We start from the raw sequence: 19,308 nt of genomic DNA on the forward strand, positions 1-19,308 counted from the left end.
TTTCATTTAGATAGTTTAATCGTATTAAATATAAATCATGTTTATAATAAGAAAGATCAGTGGGCTTGAATCGCTTTGATTTCTTTAGGAGACAATGTAAAAACGGAGATAGAATTATTTTTTAAAGACGCCGAAAAAAAGTTGTTTTTTGGGGCCATTTTTGCCTTTATTGGATAGGACAGCTGAAGAGAGACAGGAAATGTTGGGAGGAGAGAGTACGGGATGTAATGTAGCAAAGAGCCGAGGTAGGATTCAAACCCACAGTTGCTGCGGCGAGGACCATAGCCTCTGCACATGGGCTGCGCGACACAACCACTAGGCTATTGGCGATCTTGTGCAAAAGCAGACCTGGGTTCTAATTCATTTTTTGTAAATCATTAAAAAAAATTGCTTCAGGGAATAATTATATTATTACGAGTTATTTTCATTTAAGATGATTTTAGCTTTGTCGTTGTAGATAATCTTCTTTAATTTATGTCCTTGTAATATATCAAGGGTGAACCACATCTTGAATTTGAAAGGGTCTCTGATCTTTCCCTACAAAGCCAATGTGAGTTTCATCACTGTGCCTCTCCAACACCTTAAACCATAGTGACCGTGTGTTTGTTTGCAAAGCCTTTTGACTCACTAACTAAATGCTTTTCATACCTGCAATGCTTTGAAGTAAAAGATAACTTTTTGTATCGGTCAAAAGCAACAATGTTTTTGTATCGAAATGCATCACAGGTGTGGTTCTTCTTTTCTGAAAAGTCATTTTGAGATCAAAAAACATCACACAAAGAAGTGCTTCTGGGGGCAAAGGGGAACTTTCCCAACACACATTTACATAGTCAACAAGGAAGTTGATCACAATCTGAACAGGGAGTGAAAAGAAAATTGTTGTGTGTAATTTTATGCAAAAAAAGAAAAGAGAGAAAATGTTACCAAAGCCATGTTTCATAAGAAATGGCCCCGAACGGTCTCGTGGGTGCAGCTGAAGCCACATCCTCCTTAAGAGTACTCACATGGCATATAATGTTGAGCCATGTGTATGAAACCTCAGTGTTCCTCTCCCAAAATATGACACAGATGGCTAAAACCCCCTCAGCTTTATTGATAGCATATAAAATATTACATGAACTGAAAGGTTTAGGAAAAGTCCGATAGGTGAAGTGACACATAAACACATAGGTAGAGAGAGGGAACGGGAGAGAGAGAGTGAGAGAGCAACAACAGGATATTTTGTCACTATGGTTACCAGCAGCAGATACGGATCTTGATTTCTGTATGTCATGCTGTTCACAGTCAGGGCAGTGTGGTTGTGCTGTCAGGACTCAGCCCTCAACAGAGATCAACTTTGAAGCAGAAGTGTGATGTGTTCAGGATCAGGGTGAACTCTGTGAAGAGAAACATCTGCAATCTGCAAAGGTACGTTTTTCTTTTCCTTTTTTCTTTTTTTTTATTATAAAAGGTTGATACAGATAATTGTCTAAGGCAATGAACCAGTCTGTAGTTTAGTTTATGTGATGACTTTTTCTTAGTGAAAATATGTCTAATGTTGAGTCAGATATTTGCTACATGCAAATGTCTGCAACACAAGGGTCAACTTAAATTTCCAATTAACACTAAATGGAAATATAATTACATTTTTACAGACAAAATCCTCCACATATCAAAATGAGTAAATATTAGTGTATGAAAAATATGTGGTTTATGAGGGAATTTTAGTGCAAAAAAACCCAACACATTTATATCAGTCATCACTCAAAGTTGGAAACTCTCACCACAGTTTAGTTGTTCTTGAATAAAAGATCATTGACATTAAATATAGATTTATAATTTATCAAATCTTTATGTAACCTCATTTTGATAATAAAAATTTAAGAGAAAAAACATGTTTCCCTAAATACTCCCGCCACATGTGTTCACGTGCCAGGAAGCAAGTTTCTCCGCTACAGTGTGCGCTGGAGGACATAGCTGCTAGGGTGGTGTCATTTTTGCTCCAACAATATAACTTTCCAACTGCCTGCCATTCTCAGGCAGAGTACCCCGGGGAGGCAGACTTCCTCATACAAACTCATCTCTCAACACTTTTTTTTTTCTGTCTTTTTTTTTTTTTTTTGCAATGTGTAAATGTGAGAGTGCTGCAGCTGCATTCAGAATCACAGTTAAGCTGTGTTATTGTTCACAGACTTCCTTCGTGTCACATTTAGCAACAAAAACAGCGGCGGTATCCTGTGAGTCATAGACGTACAATAGTGTTTAAATAGGTTAATAGCTGTGGAAGATGGAACTGTGGTCAGTTTAAAGCAACAAAAAAAAAATTAGTTCAAAAGATAACCTCTGTGTACATTATGTCAAACTAACTAACTAACTTTAAACAAACATTTGACCTGTTATACATGCATCAAAGGGACACAGTTTCACAGCATATCAGTGTGTCTTGAACTTTATTTTCACTTTTTGTCTTAATGGGATACTTGATTGTGAAACCACTGGTTAGTGTGAAACCATTGCACAAACCAGGGTAGAGTTTGGCCCTTTGTTTGGCTTGAAAAGAACCACAAGATGGCACCATACACCACAAAAACTACTACAGCAGTATTACACAGGACAGGTGGCTTTTCATTACCACGATGTTGGTGGTTACTCATGGGAGATCAGCAGAGAGCTCACCAACTCTAAGCCCATTTCATTTTAGTAAGCTTGAGGTTCATTGTAGGCCAATTTATTGGATTCATTTTTAGCCTCTGATGTGTTCAGAGATATTGTAAATCTGATTTTTTTCATCATCTTATAATCTAGTTTAGAGCAATTCAAAGCAACTTGAAACATCCACTCAATGGAGTCATGACAAATACCATGACTTTTCTTACTTTCTTTTTAAAAGAAACGTCTCATCTTATTTGTAAATCATGCATGTGATTTGTCTTGTGCCAGGGTTGTACTACCCCAATGAGTTTCAGTTCCACAAAGACAGATCATATTTTTTTCAAACGGACAAGTCTGATTTTGCATCCCCTTATGCACACATTTCCTGTATGATTTTTGTGAATCATTGAACAAAGAAGTTGTATTAACACATTTGATTTTCCTGTCTCACATTTTATAGGCTCAAAAATATATCATGATGGGTTTCCCCACTGTGACCACGGCTGCCAACCTCTCATCCTCCAACAACCTCTCCATCGAGACTTTCTGTGAAACCCTCTACGCCCACCGGGACTATGCCAGGGTCCTCATGCCTCTTTTCTATTCCCTGGTATTCATTGTCGGACTTCTTGGTAACTGCCTCGCCCTGCACGTCATCCGCCCCAATCTGAAGAAGATCAACTCCACCACCCTATACTCTCTCAACTTGGTCATCTCGGACATCCTCTTCACCTTGTCACTGCCTTTGAGGATTGCATACTACGCTCTGGGCTTCCACTGGCCTCTAGGCAAACCGCTGTGCAAGATCTCGGGCCTAGTCTTCTACATAAACACCTACGCTGGGGTCAATTTCATGACCTGTCTCAGCGTGGACCGCTTCATCGCTGTCGTCCTGCCTCTGCGCTACGCTCGATTCAGGAAGGTCAGTACTGTGCGATACATTTGTGTCGGTGTGTGGATGCTGGTGCTGGGGCAGACTCTTCCTCTTCTGAGCTGTCCAATGACCAACGTGGAACAAGGTGGCTTTATCACTTGTATGGAATACCCCAACTTTGAGAAGATGGACCACATCGCCCCTATACTCATTGGTGCCGTCTTCCTCGGTTACATCATCCCTTTGGTGACTATCCTTGTATGTTACTCTGTCTTGTGCTCCAAACTCCGCCACACGGCCAAGAAGAACCATCTCACGGACAAGTCCGGGCGGAGCCGCAAAGCCATCGGCGTGATCTGCTGCGTATCTCTGGTTTTTGTCATCTGCTACAGTCCCTATCACATCGACCTCCTGCAGTACATGATCCGCAAGTTGACATCCACGCCCGACTGCGCTGCCCTCACAGCCTTCCAGGTGTCGCTGCACATCACCGTGTGCCTGATGAACCTCAACGCCTGTTTGGATCCCTTTATCTACTTCTTTGCATGTAAAGGTTACAAGAGGAAACTTCTGAAGCTGCTGAAGCTTTCGGCCAGCATGTCCTTATCCAGCGCGGTGAGGACATCACCGGAAGGCTCGTCCAAGGACTTTATCGATGGCAACAAGATCCAACTCACCAGTTCCACAGTAGGTACAACGGAGAGGATCGTGGATAGGAGATCACGCTTGATGAGTGAATCTGTGAAGAGAACTTGAGATTCTACAGGATGAGAGGACCGTTTATGGGTGGGCCTACTTAAATCAAGACCGGACAAATAATGTAACACACTTGGCATTGGGGACTTCATGCAGCTACTCAGCACCTGAATCTGCAGGAATTCAGCTGTTCCTGGATCGGATTAGTGGACACAAGGGAGGGATTTAAAAGGGCATCAACAGAATGACTTCCTGAGCTTACATTTTCTTATGGATACTGGGGACTTTCTCAGGAAAGCAGAGATTAATGCACCCAAGGAATGAAAGCAGTGCTCACTTTCATGAAGCATGTTTGTCTGCTGCCCAAAGACTGATCCCTTCTAAGGTTAGAGAATTCAGGAAGTGAAAAAAGACATTGATGGAACATCTATTGAAAGTAACATCCTAATGTCTGAAACTGAACAATGGACTCACATCAGATCCCATCCTCGCTGTGCAAACGTTTAGCTTTGAAGACTTAGAACATGCTGGAAAGGGCCAGTAAAATGAGACACCAATCCAAAATCTTTTGAAAGCATCAACTGAATATTTGTGTGTAAAGCAATGACCTCACATCTTGTCTCATCCTCACAATGCTTCAACTGTGAACTGAGATTTTGAAGTAGTAGACATGAGTTAGATACCAATGGAGCCATGCTCACCATCTTACCTCTTGTTTCAGTCCAGCACACGAATCTGATAACTCAGGAAACAATGGATTACTGTAACTGTACTTTCATTATTTCAACTGCCTTTAAGTAAACCTCAACTGGTTGGAAGAGCAACACACATTGTTTACTGAAACATGCCTCTCATTAGAACAAAAGTTAGTTGTACATTCAATGTTTTTTACTGTAGTGCATTGTCTGTCTTTGAGCTTTAACAAACCTGCTAGAAAGGAAAACACTTGAACAGTGGGATTGTATTTAAAATATAGTATTTTGTGCATTCATGTTTATCATCTTTTTTTTGTATTGCAGCATATGATTGCATTCTGTCACCCCTATCAATCAGTAAAATAGTATGACACCGTTTGCTCCAATTGTGTACTGCATCACCTACTTGCAAACAGGACATAAGAAAAACCTCCTCATTGAACACAGGCTCCATAGTGAGCCACTACTAAAGTCTGATAAAACTCCACAATTGAAATGTACTGTAATCACTGGTAGAATAAGTTGTTTTCAAAAAGATACATGCTTACTTAGTTACAGTTTTAATCAAGAACACTTCAAAGAGAATCATGCTGATAACATCCGGTGTTATTTGCCTTGATTTCTAGTGAATTGGCTTTGTGACAGTCCCAGCTATGTTGTGTGTATTGTGTACAATTTGTCTTAATGTTGGGGGTTTGTAATTGGGATTCTATGTGATATGTAGTCAGCAATAGAAAATATACCAGGAACATAAAAAATTCAAAATGCCAGGAAGCCCTCATTGTTTAATAAATAATTGCCAGAAAAAAGTGTTTTGTTTGATGAGGTTTGATCAATTTTTGAAGAATTGAAGGTGGGTCATTGACCAATATCTAATATTATGCATTAGAACCATAACCACTTTAACCGTGAAATCATATTTTCCTTTCAGAACCTGTAAGATCTCTCTTAGCTTGTAAAAACAATGAATTCTTGGTTATATAAAAATGGTTGTACTTGTCAGGCAGCTTGAGTGTAAAAAAAGATGAACAAACAGGTTTTGGATTTCTCAACTGGGTTAGGGTTAGGGTCAGATTTTCTGTTTCTAGTGTCAGATCTACCAGTATTTTCACATAATGTGAAACACTCCTATTTCTGTATCAACCCATGAACTCACTTTTTTGTCTTTTTTAGTACATTTTTACAGCGTTACTTGTACAAGACTGTTTCTGTGACAGGAAACTATGCAGTTTGGTGCAGTTATTGATACAATTTACCAGAATTCACTGAGAAGCCCATGTAACTGTCAGGAAACCGGGACGGTGGGACACAGGTGCGGACACAGGTGCGGACCCAGGGGTGGGGTGGGGTGGGGTGGGGTGGGGGGGGGGGCGACGACAATGAAACAGTATAGAGCCAAAACACCCTTCTAACTAATGTACTGAAAATGATTAGCTGACTCGAAACTATATTGTCCGGGAGACCCAGAAACAATTCACGGAAGTAAAGGCTGCCAGGGAGGCCTTAAAACTCAACACAAAAGGCTTGGGTATATCAACTACCCAGCACCCCAAGTTATTTTAGCAATAGACACAAATACACAGAAAGTTATTTGTTTGTGTTTATGAACACACAGACAACAAGAGACAACACAGGGAGAACCTCTCACTACCTCTGAAGGTGAGATAATGAGTCAGCACAGAGCACTGAATTCCAGGAGTATAAATAAGCTTCCCACACCTGGCTTTAATCAAGGCCAATCAGCCACAAACACACCTGTCTCTGCACTTAGGTGATTCAGTCACCAACCCCAGTGAGAAGCCAGAGAGTGTGTCCTTACAGTAACAGGATTTTGTTTAAATTGGCCAGTACTTTTTGATGACAAAGGAATTCCTCAGGGATCCATTTTGGAGCCTCTTTGGTTCTTCAAAAGTCAGTTCTACTGTCATCAGTTGTGGAGCTACAATAAATAGGAAATTATTATTATTTTATAACATGGCAGAAAAGACTCTGGTTAGACGGTTCCCTCATTCACAACTTAGTACTCATAATTGGTCCAGGGTTAATACAAAATAGCCAAAAATAGAACAACAGGTGCAACAGGTGCAGTAAAGTCAAATTACTATGACCTTTTTGTGGGTGTTGTGGTGGCATCTCAGCATCTGCTACTGCCTGCTTCCTGTGACAGCAGCGTTCATTGTTTGATTGAATAAATCAGACAGCTGCTAATGAAGGTACCTAAATCAGGCGATCTAACCTTATTTAGATTTTACATATTTACGTTTGTTTTTGCTACTGCGATTGGTCTGAAATGATTACATGCAGCTCTTACCTGATGATGTTCACTAACAGAGGAACATTATTGATTGTATTGATTTTTGTTGAATAACCAATCAGCAGATTTAAATTTTAGATTTAGTTGCAGCATCTTATCAGTGCTCCGATAACGTATAACTTGAGTATTTCCTCCAACATACTCTTAAACATTGGATCCCTTTTTCTTTAACAACATTAACATGTAAAAACAAAGCTACTATTCATAATTGAGTAACACAACACAGGGTGTCATCAAATGTTTGTTCACACCTCAACCTTGTCATATGCTTTATTTTACACTTCTACATTATTTTTTATTTTATGTTTCTAAAACATGTCCCTTGCTGACAGTCTAGCGACTTTACTTCCTAAGAGCTGTATTTCACACATATAATTGCCATCTGTTTCATCCCTCCCTTTGTTTCTTTCAGATTTCTTTGGGGATTAGAGGAAAGTGGCAAGAAGCATCAGAACTCTGAAACACGACAATTTCAGAGGTGTTAATCAGTCTGGTGATTTCTTTTAAAATGATTATACCATTACATTGAATACGGTTTTGACTTAAAGAACCTTTTGTTGTGTCTTTGAGTCTGCTTTCACTTAATAATGTACTAAGCTTATTGTTACTTCACTAGGACATCCAACCTGCAGAATACTGTGCATGTTTGCCAGCCTCACATCTGCGTTTAAGGTGTTTACCATTGACTGTATATAAAAATAAACAACACAGCTCCATCTTCTTCAGTTGAACATGAGTGAAGCCTAATACCCCTTAGATTGGCAATGACAAACGGTGCTGGTGTTGTCATAAGGAGTCTGTGCAGTATAGTCTGCCATGGATATCATGTCCCGCCCAATATGCGTTGATTTACCAACAACATGCAGAACCCTTAAGTTGACAATGTCCAGAACAGATTCTTGTGTCGGTTTGAAGCAGAGAGTCACAGTAATGAAAAGTTAATTGACTGTTGTGTTGGAATTTGTTTCTTCTATTCCTCCTCTACCGTACGAATCCTGTGAACCACAGCGTCACAGCAGCAGCATCCTTCAATCGGTGGCATTTTACACATTTTTATTGCGTCAAATAGCTCATTAAAATGTATCTCCTCAGAATCGACACTTGGACATAAATATGCATTATAAAGACTAAAGACAGAAACCATGTTTGAGAAAGTTATTTGATGTGTAATTTTGATTTTATAGTATGATTGAATTCCCATTTGCATATCTGTCCTCGACCTGGCAGAAAGGCTGGATGAAGGAGCAAGCTGGCCGAAAGTGTCATCGGACAGCGTTCCATTTACCTTACTTATCTGCAATTCTCAACTCAACTCAACTTTATTCATGTAGCACTTTAAACACAACGTAGTTGATCCAAAGTGCTGAACATTGCAGAAACAAAGCGTTAGAAAATAACAGACAAGAACAACAACAATAAAAAAAGAAAAGAACAAGTGTTAATTGCAGTGTAACACAAGACCAACAGAGCTATGGGTTTCTGTCTCTCTCGTTCTCTGCATCAACATAAAACTTTAACAAATGTTTTATCTTATATTTAGCGCCCTTATTCTTGGCTACAGTGTGTGATTACTGTAAAAAGCTCTGACATTTTGAAGTATACCAGACGGATAGAAGAATAAAAAATAATTAAAAATGTGTTACTGCCACAAATTCGAATCACTGAGTCAGAGAGAGACGGACGGGTAAGAGTTCATACACATACAGTCGGGATCACTGATGTTGTGTAGCTAATGGAAGCTTCAATGATGTAGTTTAAAATTAACCATTTAATCCCTATTAAAAGTTTACAAAGGAAGAGGTAAACAACACAAACTTCTGCACTGATGCTTCCACTTCATAACCAAGCTCGTGATAACACTGCACAGGTTATAACTTGGACATAATACACTCTACAGTATACAATGGACAAACTGACTAAAGAATATTTCCATCTGCCCCTAATATATAAACAAATGTTGAATTTCTGAGTAAAGACATACAGATTAAAGTGGAATCCCCCTAAAAGACCAAATCTTGATAATCAGAAGTGAAAAAGAAAACGTCTTTCTCTGTTATTAGTGCATGGGCGTCCTCAGACTATCATGTGACTGATGGCACTAATGTGATAGCTCATAAGGGAAGTACAAGCCAGACATGTATTTTTAAAATGAAAAAAAATATTGGTTTTGTGTTTTCCTTGACTAGAATAAAGACAATTTCATGACAAATAGGTGGCTAAAAATACACCAGAATACTGGAAGTAGAGATGAGACGCTCAATATTTCCCTGGGGGGGAAAGACCCCCAGACTTCCCCAGCTTATGAGTATTGCAGCTGGTCAGTATAAAGAACCTTTTTGGTTTCACTTTTGGGGAGCTGTCTTGTTGTCCATCTTTTTATACAGTCTGTGATTCACACTGAGACTTTTTTTTTTTTTAACTTCATGGTCTATCAAGTCATTTTGAGCATACATTACCAGAGATTGTACGTCGCTTCGGATAAAAGCGTCTGCTAAGTGAATTGTAGATAGAATACTAAACATAAAACCCATTGTACTTTCTAATTCTCCTGTGCAACATGCCCATATAGAGCGTTCAGAAATGACCTATTAAAAGAGCAAAAGACATACAAAAAAGCAAAAGACATACAAAAAAGCAAAAGACATACAAAAAAGCAAAAGACATACAAAAAAGAGGAGAGAAAAAAGAGAGCTAAAGACTGCTTCTTAAATCTGTCATTTTTGTAGTGACTATTTTCAGCCACTAGAGGGCTGTATAAAACAGGGTAAAGAGATGATGGATAAGGAAGTTAAATGGGCTTTTTAATATGTGCCAAATATCTATTCACATATATTTTGAGCTTCAGTTAATGTATTTCTTTTTAAAGTAAGAGTTTATTTTACACTTATCATGGATATCAGATTATTAGATAAATAATTAACAGGTATCAAAAGACAGAACCTAATATTGCCTTGTTGGACACCGATAACAATAATTTCACTCGTTTCATGCAGGTGAACAATAAATACCCGAGGTTTTTTATGGAGTTGGAGACTTGCAAAGGCAGCCACATGACGAGTATCAAAGAGAGGGAAACATCACACAGACTGTTGTCATAACAACATATTGCAATGAACACAAGGTGCCATCTGGTCTGAGATTTTTTTAAGACACACCGAGAGGACAAGGCGAGAGATAATTGTTCCCAGGAACAGGAATAAGACTGAATGAGCAGCTTTGATATTTAACACTGTTGTGGAAACACTGTGCGTGTAAAACGGCTCAGTGTGGAGAGAGTGCAAGTCGTGAGAAAGTGTGATTTATTGTGCATTTCATAAGATCAATAAAGGGAACAGAAAGTAGCAGTTATGAGATCAGGGGAAGAACTTTTTGATTGCACAATGTTCTTTGAGCCAAACGTCCTAATTCATAGTTGTTAGCGGCTCACACGCACATTAATCACACACATTAATCTGTATTCAATCCAGGTCCACACTGACCTTGAGCTCTTCACCTGAGCTATGCGCTCTGCATCCATTAAGTGGACGTGGTGTAAAACTATCTCACAGCATCAGCGTGAAGTGTCTATTACCACCGTCTTATTTCCTGTTTATATGGCAACTGCCTCAACATCCTGTTTTTAATTACTTCTCTCCAGCAGCAGATGCTTCTCACTGCAACCTGCTGTGGATTACTCCCCTGAGAACTAATGTGCTGTGACAGACCCCACTTTTCCAATCAATAACTCGCCCTAAATCTGCCATCTCTCTGCCTGCCAAACACACTCCCACTTCTAATGGCACATCATTTTCTTTAAGGGGGTGTAATTGCAGACTGTGGAAAGCTGTAGCCCCTTTGTGTTCCAACTACGTAGATACTGTAAAGGAATCTGAAAGTGCAGTCGACACAGGAAGTGATGAAGGGGGGGCTTTACACTGTGCTCAGCCTCACCACGCTTTCCATCACATTACCCTTTGAGAAAGCGTTCACTTCCCTGTTTTGGCTGAGTGCTCAGATAAACCGCCACACTGCTTCACAAAGCTTGTCGAGATGTTTGGGTGATTTCTTTGGTAAGTGAAGTTTTTTATTGTTGAGGAAAAGCTATCTGATCTGTTTGAACTTTTGACACGGAGAGGGGGGAAAGTAGATCTGGCTGACATGTTTTAAAGTCTCTTTTGTAAGTCTGTTTTGGTAAAAATCTGAAAAAGACTAATTTAAATGACTTGATTTCATTAATGTTCTGCAGGTGGATTCATTTTTAAACAAATAATCACCCATAATTAACAAAACACATAGTTGTGATTTAAAAATACTCTAATCCTGGGGAAGTTTCAGTCATTACAGTTACTCACATACACAACATGACAGTGGGAAATATAGGAATGTAAATATAAATATGAATAGCATGAGAATATAAAAATATGAAAAAAGGTATGTTAAAAAAATTAAAAGTATTGAAGAATTAAGCGATGTTAAAAAAAATTACAGCAATATGTACAATAATCACAATTTAGACATATAACACATGCAGTGTTACTCACTAGGCTCAATAAGAGTAATAATAGTGATTATAAGAAGTACAGTAAATTACAGTAAAAAAGATAACAACCCAAAAGTGAAACAAGGAAGTCACATGGTTTTCCATCAACACAGTTCAATCAATCATTTCTGAGCCCAAAATTTCACTTCTACATTGTTCACCCTCAACATGGATTAAAGTTACACTTTCACATTCTTTCCACACTTTGATGTACATGAATATGTTCCTTTCTTTTTTAATAGCTTGTTTATGTTTCATAATTTAATTGGACTAACACAAAGTACAGACAGACATGGTCTGTTTCTCTTCCTGTGTCGTTCACAGTGCAGCTGCACAGCTTTTATAAATATCTATTCAAATTAACAAGCAGCAGGTTCCGCAAATTGCAAAAACACAGAATACAGCATGTTCATATTTAGAAACAGCTTCTCGCCGATTCAACTGTAACGTTGCCTTTTCCTTTTTCTAAGTCACAACTTTTGACCTGCTTTTAAACTATTATGCTTTAACTGTAAGTAACACTTCAGTTTTATGGAGTTTAAACATATTTTTTTTATGTTCTTTCCCTAGAATTTAAACCTACAGCATTTGGACTACTTACAGACAATCTTCAGCATAATGTTCAAGAGTAAGTAGCACTACCTGTCTTTATTCTTAGATAAGAGGAAACCTAAAATCCTACTGATTTTTTTTCTTTTAAATCAAATGCAACGAGTTCAGACAACCTTTTGTTATGTTTTTAAAGCTGACAAGAGCTACATTCATTATTTTTAGAGTTAGTCTTCTAGAGATCCAAAAGAAATGGCCAGAATACAGATTTAAGACCATGCTTGAGTCACATGACTTTCAAACTTAAAACACGAAAACAAATTGGTTATTAAGAGCAACAAAACTTGATAAGTATCCGTTGAATGGAAATAAATGCATATCTTTCTGAATTCTGTATCTTTCAGGATGAATCTGGATCCAAACTGCTCCAACATGTCGGTGGATTCTGGTGCTGTGAAGCTGGAGCAGGGACCCGTGGAGTACCGCATAGCAGGCCTGGTCTTCTACTGCTTCATCTTCGTCATCGGCGTGACCGTCAACCTCGTTGCTTTGTGGGTGTTTTCTCTCACCACCAAGAAGAGGAACTCCGTCACCGTCTACATGATAAACGTGGCAGTGGTGGACCTGACCTTCATCCTGCTGCTTCCCTTCAGGATGGTCTACCACCAACAGGACTACTGGCACTTTGGGGACCTGTTCTGCAGGATCATGGCGGCGCTGACCATCTTCTACCCCTGCATGGCTCTGTGGCTGTTTGCGCTCATCAGCACTGACCGCTACATGGCCATCGTGCAGCCAAAGCACGGCAAAGAGCTGAGGAACGTCCCCAAAGCCGTGGTGGGGAGTTTAGGGGTGTGGCTTATGACTCTCGGCTGCACCGTGCCGTTGCTTTTCTCAGGAGAAGACCCCGACCGCGCCTCCAACTTCACCACCTGCATCAAAATGCAAGACATCATCTACATGCGCCAAGACAACCTCGTCAACTTCGTGCGCCTGATCTTCTTCTTCTTGGTCCCCATTTGCATCATGATTGGCTGCTACATAGTCATCGTGGACAATCTGATCCACGGCAGAACCTCTAAACTCAAGCCTAAAGTGAAGCAGAAGTCTATCCGCATCATCATCACGTTGATCATCCAGGTGCTGGTGTGCTTTGTGCCGTTCCACGTGTGTCTGGTTGTGCGTTTGCTGGGAGACGACGAAGACGGCGGGTTCAGCACATGGGCGGTCTTCACCACTTTCCTTATGAACCTGAGCACCGTGTTGGACATCATTCTGTACTACATAGTCTCCAAACAGTTCCAGGACCGAGTGATCAGCGTGATTCTGTACAGGAACTATCTGCGGAGCGTGAGGCGGAAGAGCAGGCACACGCACACAGGCAGCATCCGATCGATGAGCAACCTGACCAGCGCGATGATATGAAACCAAACCTCAAACTTTCACACCGGTGTGTACTGCACGCTCGCTTTGTAACACTGAATGCATCACTGTGCACGGGGGTTTATTATCAAAAGGATCAAAACTTGCAATTAATTTCTGAGGTGTAATTTACACTCACAGTATGGGAGTGCTGCTGTTGTGGCAAAAACATCTGTGTTCGGCGCTGATTGACTCACCCAGGAGACTGGAGATGTTTTCTGTGCATCTTTGCTCTGGCAGACAAAGCACGAGTGTCTGAGGCTCAGGTGTAACACATGCAGGCGAAAATGAAGCTTATAATCATTAAAAAAACATCCAGCCCACAGACAGTATCTCAATGTTTGCTTTGTAATTATGTAGAAAAGTCTTTACAGCCACGTCAACCAACAACTACAACAACAGACAACTCAACCGCAGGGGGGGGAACACCCACAGGAAACAATAGTGGGCTGTGTTTTTTTTTTCTCCACAATATTGAAAACTTCACCTCATCTCAATGCTGCAGCAAGGTTTAAATGTAGCAATCAACTCAGGCAGATGTCAAGCACATGAGGTGCAAATAAACTGTTGAACTGCTGTCACTTTACTTCACACAACCACTCGAGGAATCGTTATGAAACGAAGTAGAAGCAGTGTTGGGGACGCTCTACAAGCTGTCTAAGACTTAACACAGAGGTTTAACTACAAGCTAAGAAGGGGAGAAGGCTAGCTCCTCTGATACTGAAGTATAACAAAATAAAGCATGCCAGCAAACTTGACATGCCACTCAATGGACTGCACTGCAAAAAAAGTGCAAAGAAAATGATCAAATAGCATTCATGGGAAAGTGTGCGGAATGTCAGTTTTGGTCGTGTTTACAATCCACCAGACTACGACATCAGACTAAAAATGACATCTGGACTTTTTCATCATGCAGGATATCTCAGTTGGCAGTTATGTCTCAAATGGAGCTGACGATGCTAATGCATTGCCTGGACATGTAAGGTAAACAGAAAAAAAGAAAATGGAACTTAAAGGTGTTAAATTACAGAAGAAAAGCAAAAAACACAAGACAAATAAAAAACAGAATTTTGAGGGGGTCAAAAATAGTTTGAAGTCTACAGAGGAAATTGTTAACATTCAATTTACAGATTAATATCTTTGAAATATGAGAGTGGTTAAACCGCAAGCTGATAAATGTAGTCAAACTATTATTCTCCCAAACACTGAACACAAGCAGACTAAAAGCATGCTGTTAGCATACTGGCCAGGTGATGGCAGCATGGCACAGCTAGATCATATCAACCTTCCAGAGCAAGATTGATCTGTGCAGTCTGTGGACATGTACTGGATAGTGGAAGATTGTTAACTCTCTGCTGTACAGATCTTTATACTTTTTCTTTTTGTGCATAAGAACATTTCAAATTGCTTCATAAAAGCAAATGTTTTGTGTTTTGTTCTGTTGAATAATCATTCGGCATCATCGAGGAGAACTTGTTAACTACAGTTGTAACAGCTTCCTGGACATGAATCCGACTGCAGTGTGTGTTTGTGGAGCAATGTGAATCGTATTGATTAGACGTTAAATGATTCAGTCACTTAAAGTGCATTTACTGTAACATCCTCAGGAGATGTCAGCGAGGCTATTTACTAGATTTAAAGCAACCTTAACCTTAAAAGGAGAATACTTTTCCTGCACAGGAATGCTTTAATGTCAGGTCACATGCACTTCAATGCAAAAATCCTGAAATAAATCCTGAAATTATCCTCGGATGACGGACAAGGTGTGAGCTTTAAGTTACTGAGTGCTTGACAGATATATCTGTGAGAGGATGTCCTACCCTACCTTTACTAGCTGAGCTAAGAACTGACTAGTGGTTGCTATTTGCTAAAATAATCAAGTTAGTGTGTCTGTCGCACCAACACAGACTTAACTGAATTATACAGTGAGTCAGTGTGGCTGAGTAACTATGTAATGTCTCATACAATTAGACAGTCAGGGGCACCCTGGGGTTTAACCACACACACACACACACACACACACACACACACACACACAAAAGTAATTTCCAAAAAGGTTATCATAGCACAAAAACACAACTGAATACAACTGAACTGTGTCACTCTTTTGAAGACACTGATTGGAAACAAAACCTGAAATATTTTTTGAATTTCTTTATCTACATTTGGAACATAAAAATAAAGGACACATTACTTAGATACATTTGATATTAAAACATGGAACCCTGTATGTCTGGTTTTGATGCTAATCATTTATTTCCACTGTTCAGAGTGTGTTTAGAGTCTGAGGACGTGTTGGACAGCTTTAACATGTTCTCATTGAATGCTGATTTTAGAGATTCTGAATTGGTTGGCCTAGAGGACAGCCACTTGTACCAAGCTGTGTTTCGGGACTGATGAACTCCCACAATCACAGATAGGAACTTCAACTAAGCTAGACTTTAGTTTTGCAGCCAAAGTATAAATAAGAAACGTATGGAAAACACATCAACATAAAGCATGAAATGCATATACAGTATACAAAGAGGGCATCAAGATACAACAGGATGTAAATAAAAGTGTCATTAAAAATCCAAAAAAACACAAAAGGTAGAATGTATCCACTCGGCTTAACTGATCAGAGCCAGCAGGTGAAATAGATTCTTTGTTTTGACACGCTCAGTTTAGTCTTTCCAGGGTAGAAAGTGAACGCTCATTACACCTAAGCTTTCAAAATAAATGACTTGCTTGGTATTTGAAACTTTGGATGACAATAGGAGCTGCATGAGAGTTAAAGGGAGGATAAAAATATTATTAGTAAGAATGTTTTATTTTGAAAAGCAAGTTCGCTCAAATGTCTGTGACACAGTGGATAAAAGGTTGAACTCCAGTCAGAGTCTGTTTCTGTTGTTGGTTAGTACAGTGCTGATGGGTCAAGAAGTTTCCAGACGGAGGGATATAGTCGGGCTAGATTTACACTGTGTTTAATAAGAGGAGGCAGACCACAGGATTTTCATCTCACACTGAATTCTGGGAAGTGCAGTTCATCACATGATGATAGGTTTATTGGCCGGCAGACTACAAGTGGATTTATAACTAAGAGGCCAAAGGTCGAATGAAACATCAGAGGGTCGTCTATCTGTCCCACCTGTTAGACATCAAAGACAAACCAGGCACGCTGCTCACAGCAACTGGCATTTAAAACAATTAAGTTTCCTGTCAAGTCCCTGTGATGAATTATCCGGAAGCTTTACCCGCTGTAATTCTAAATCTTCCCAACAAGTGCCTTTGTTGTAGAGAAATTAATGAAAACAAGATTGTCTTTCATAGGAGCTGATCTAACAGCGCGACAGCCAGCTGCTCTTCTTTGGGAATAAAAACAGTCAGCATTAAACACAGCTCACACAGAATCCTTTTTTTTTTTTTTTTTTTTTTTTTCTCTTACCACTCGTGTGGAAAACAAATCAGGCGGCAAGCGCAGTGGCCATCTGTTTTGTTATTTGATATGTGTGAATACATGTTGTAATGACTTTGTTTGCGAATCACTCTGCGCGGCAGAACACACGAGAGCTCTCGAAGTGCTGGAGTGTTCAAAGCTAATCATATAATTGGACACAATAGTCGATGACAAATGGAGACGCTTGGAGCCAGCCAGCTGGGGAAGTGAATATGTAATCATTGTAAAATCATATCATTTTTGCATATTTGAAGACAGCTTAATGGAGTCTGCGTGTCAGCACACTATCAAATGATGATCAGAGACAGCGCCGCTGTATTCTGTTTTGATTCTAAACACTGCTTTGTAGGACTATTTATCTTTATTGTGATTAAAAGTGTTTCTGAAGAGTTTGTGTCTTATGATCATTGATGTTGGGATACACTTGGGAAAAGGGACCCCTCTGTATATGAAAAATAAAGTATTATGGCACATTGGAAACATGGATTCCCAACCCAACCAGGGCTCGTACCTCAGGGATACTTCTGCAGTTACCAAGTCAATGTGAGAAAAGATGGAGAGACTCCACTAGTTCAAAACAATGGCTATTACAATAAAAAAGTGTAGCTCAATATAATGATGAAACTGTAACACTTGAACAGTATTTGTATCCTATGGCAGAAAGATAGTAAGCAAGAAACATAAATGTAAAGTTAGCTGAAACTGATGGTAAATAGTTGAAATAGATATCTGAAAGAAATGAATACACAGTTTAAATAGTTATGCAGATTTAAACAATATAGATTCTGAATAAATGGTCAGTATTGGTTAATGAAAGTAGCAGTAACAGTTGATGTACACGTATTAAGATAAGCCTGTATGTGTTGTATGAAGAGATGAAACAGTTAAAGTAACGGGTAAATGGTTTACATTGGTAGCTTTTTCACTAAATGTCCAATCTGTTAAGGTAAGAGAAGTATAACCAAAATAATAAATGTCATTCAATGAGCTAAAAGTAACACTGAAATGTTTGGCTTAAGGACTGAAATTGTTAATGAATAGAAATGGATTAGTGGTTACAAAATTAAACCAACACGTAAAGATTTTTATAGCACTAATTGTTAACTAAAATATTGAATTGCACTTGTAAATGGTTGGATGAGATGGATTATTTATCATGTTGGATGAGCTTGTTGAAATAACTGAATATTTACAGCAAAAAATGTTAAAGCTACTAAGTGGAGATTTTGGACGTTTTAAAGCTACTATAAGCAGAGTTTTTGGATGATTATAAAACAGACTGATATGAATGTTGATGACTCTTTATGAGCTACAATAGAAATCGTGATCATCAGGAAAAATATTTAACTCTTGTTAGTTATTTTTTTAATGCCTGAAACGGCTGCTCAGGGGGTCTGTGTCATACAAAGGGATTAACAGCATGCTGCGTCAGGAGCCTTTACATTTTTTTAATTTATAGATAGACTGTCAGTGATTGATACATTTGACTGTTAAAAGAAAGCAGGATGAGATTTTCATTTATAAAATGCTTCCTACAAACAGAAAGGACAAAATCAGCAAAAAGATTAGAGGTATTCTTTTGTCCACAGGGGTCACCATAATCACCACAAACTAAAGGTTCCACTTATATTGGCAATTAAATGTCAATTTGACAAAACCTCCCTAAACATTAAAAGTTAAATGTATTCTAAATAATGTAGTTATATTCATAGACTGTATATACACGGACGTAGTCTCAGTGATGTCACACATTGGTTTCCGAAGCAGGCTTTTGAAGGCAACTGATGGTGTTCGCCATATTGGAAATGCTGTCTGACTAATTTTCTGTCAACCTAGCTGGAGATGAGGCAAACAGCTTATTATGAATAATTCCCTGATGAAACTAAAACGGATGAGTTAGGAAAAATCTCGACCCCAGTATGTAAGACCAAAAACTGGCTATAAACATGTTTTTTTTATGCTGTCAAAATAGACATTTTAATAAAGGGTGTGTATGGGAATTCGGGGTCTTTTGAAACCAGCCTCAAGTGGACATTCAAGGAGCTGCAGTTTTTTGCACTTTACTTTTTAACACTGGAGGTTGCCGCTTGGCGAAAATCTTTGTTTTAAACAAATCGGTAAAATCACATTGAGTTTAAAATCAACCTAAAGTTATTTTCCAACATGAATGTT

At 39.1% G+C, this 19,308-nt stretch overlaps 2 protein-coding genes across 2 annotated transcripts; both read left to right on the forward strand.

The window, feature by feature from the left end:
- The first annotated feature begins 1,066 nt into the window (after positions 1-1,066).
- On the forward strand, positions 1,067-5,708 carry gpr183a (G protein-coupled receptor 183a). The gene is made up of 2 exons (XM_061053188.1): positions 1,067-1,407; positions 3,092-5,708. The coding sequence occupies exon 2, from the start codon at positions 3,107-3,109 to the stop codon at positions 4,259-4,261; it is 1,155 nt and encodes a 384-aa protein (XP_060909171.1). The 5' UTR covers positions 1,067-1,407; positions 3,092-3,106; the 3' UTR covers positions 4,262-5,708.
- A 6,809-nt stretch (positions 5,709-12,517) lies between these two features.
- gpr18 (G protein-coupled receptor 18) lies at positions 12,518-17,525 on the forward strand. Its single transcript, XM_061053189.1, has one exon. It carries the CDS (start codon positions 12,651-12,653, stop codon positions 13,701-13,703), a length of 1,053 nt encoding a protein of 350 aa, XP_060909172.1. The 5' UTR covers positions 12,518-12,650; the 3' UTR covers positions 13,704-17,525.
- Positions 17,526-19,308: the final 1,783 nt, after the last annotated feature.

This window comes from Labrus mixtus, chromosome 13 (genome assembly GCF_963584025.1).
Source record: "Labrus mixtus chromosome 13, fLabMix1.1, whole genome shotgun sequence".
Classification (NCBI taxonomy): domain Eukaryota; kingdom Metazoa; phylum Chordata; class Actinopteri; order Labriformes; family Labridae; genus Labrus; species Labrus mixtus.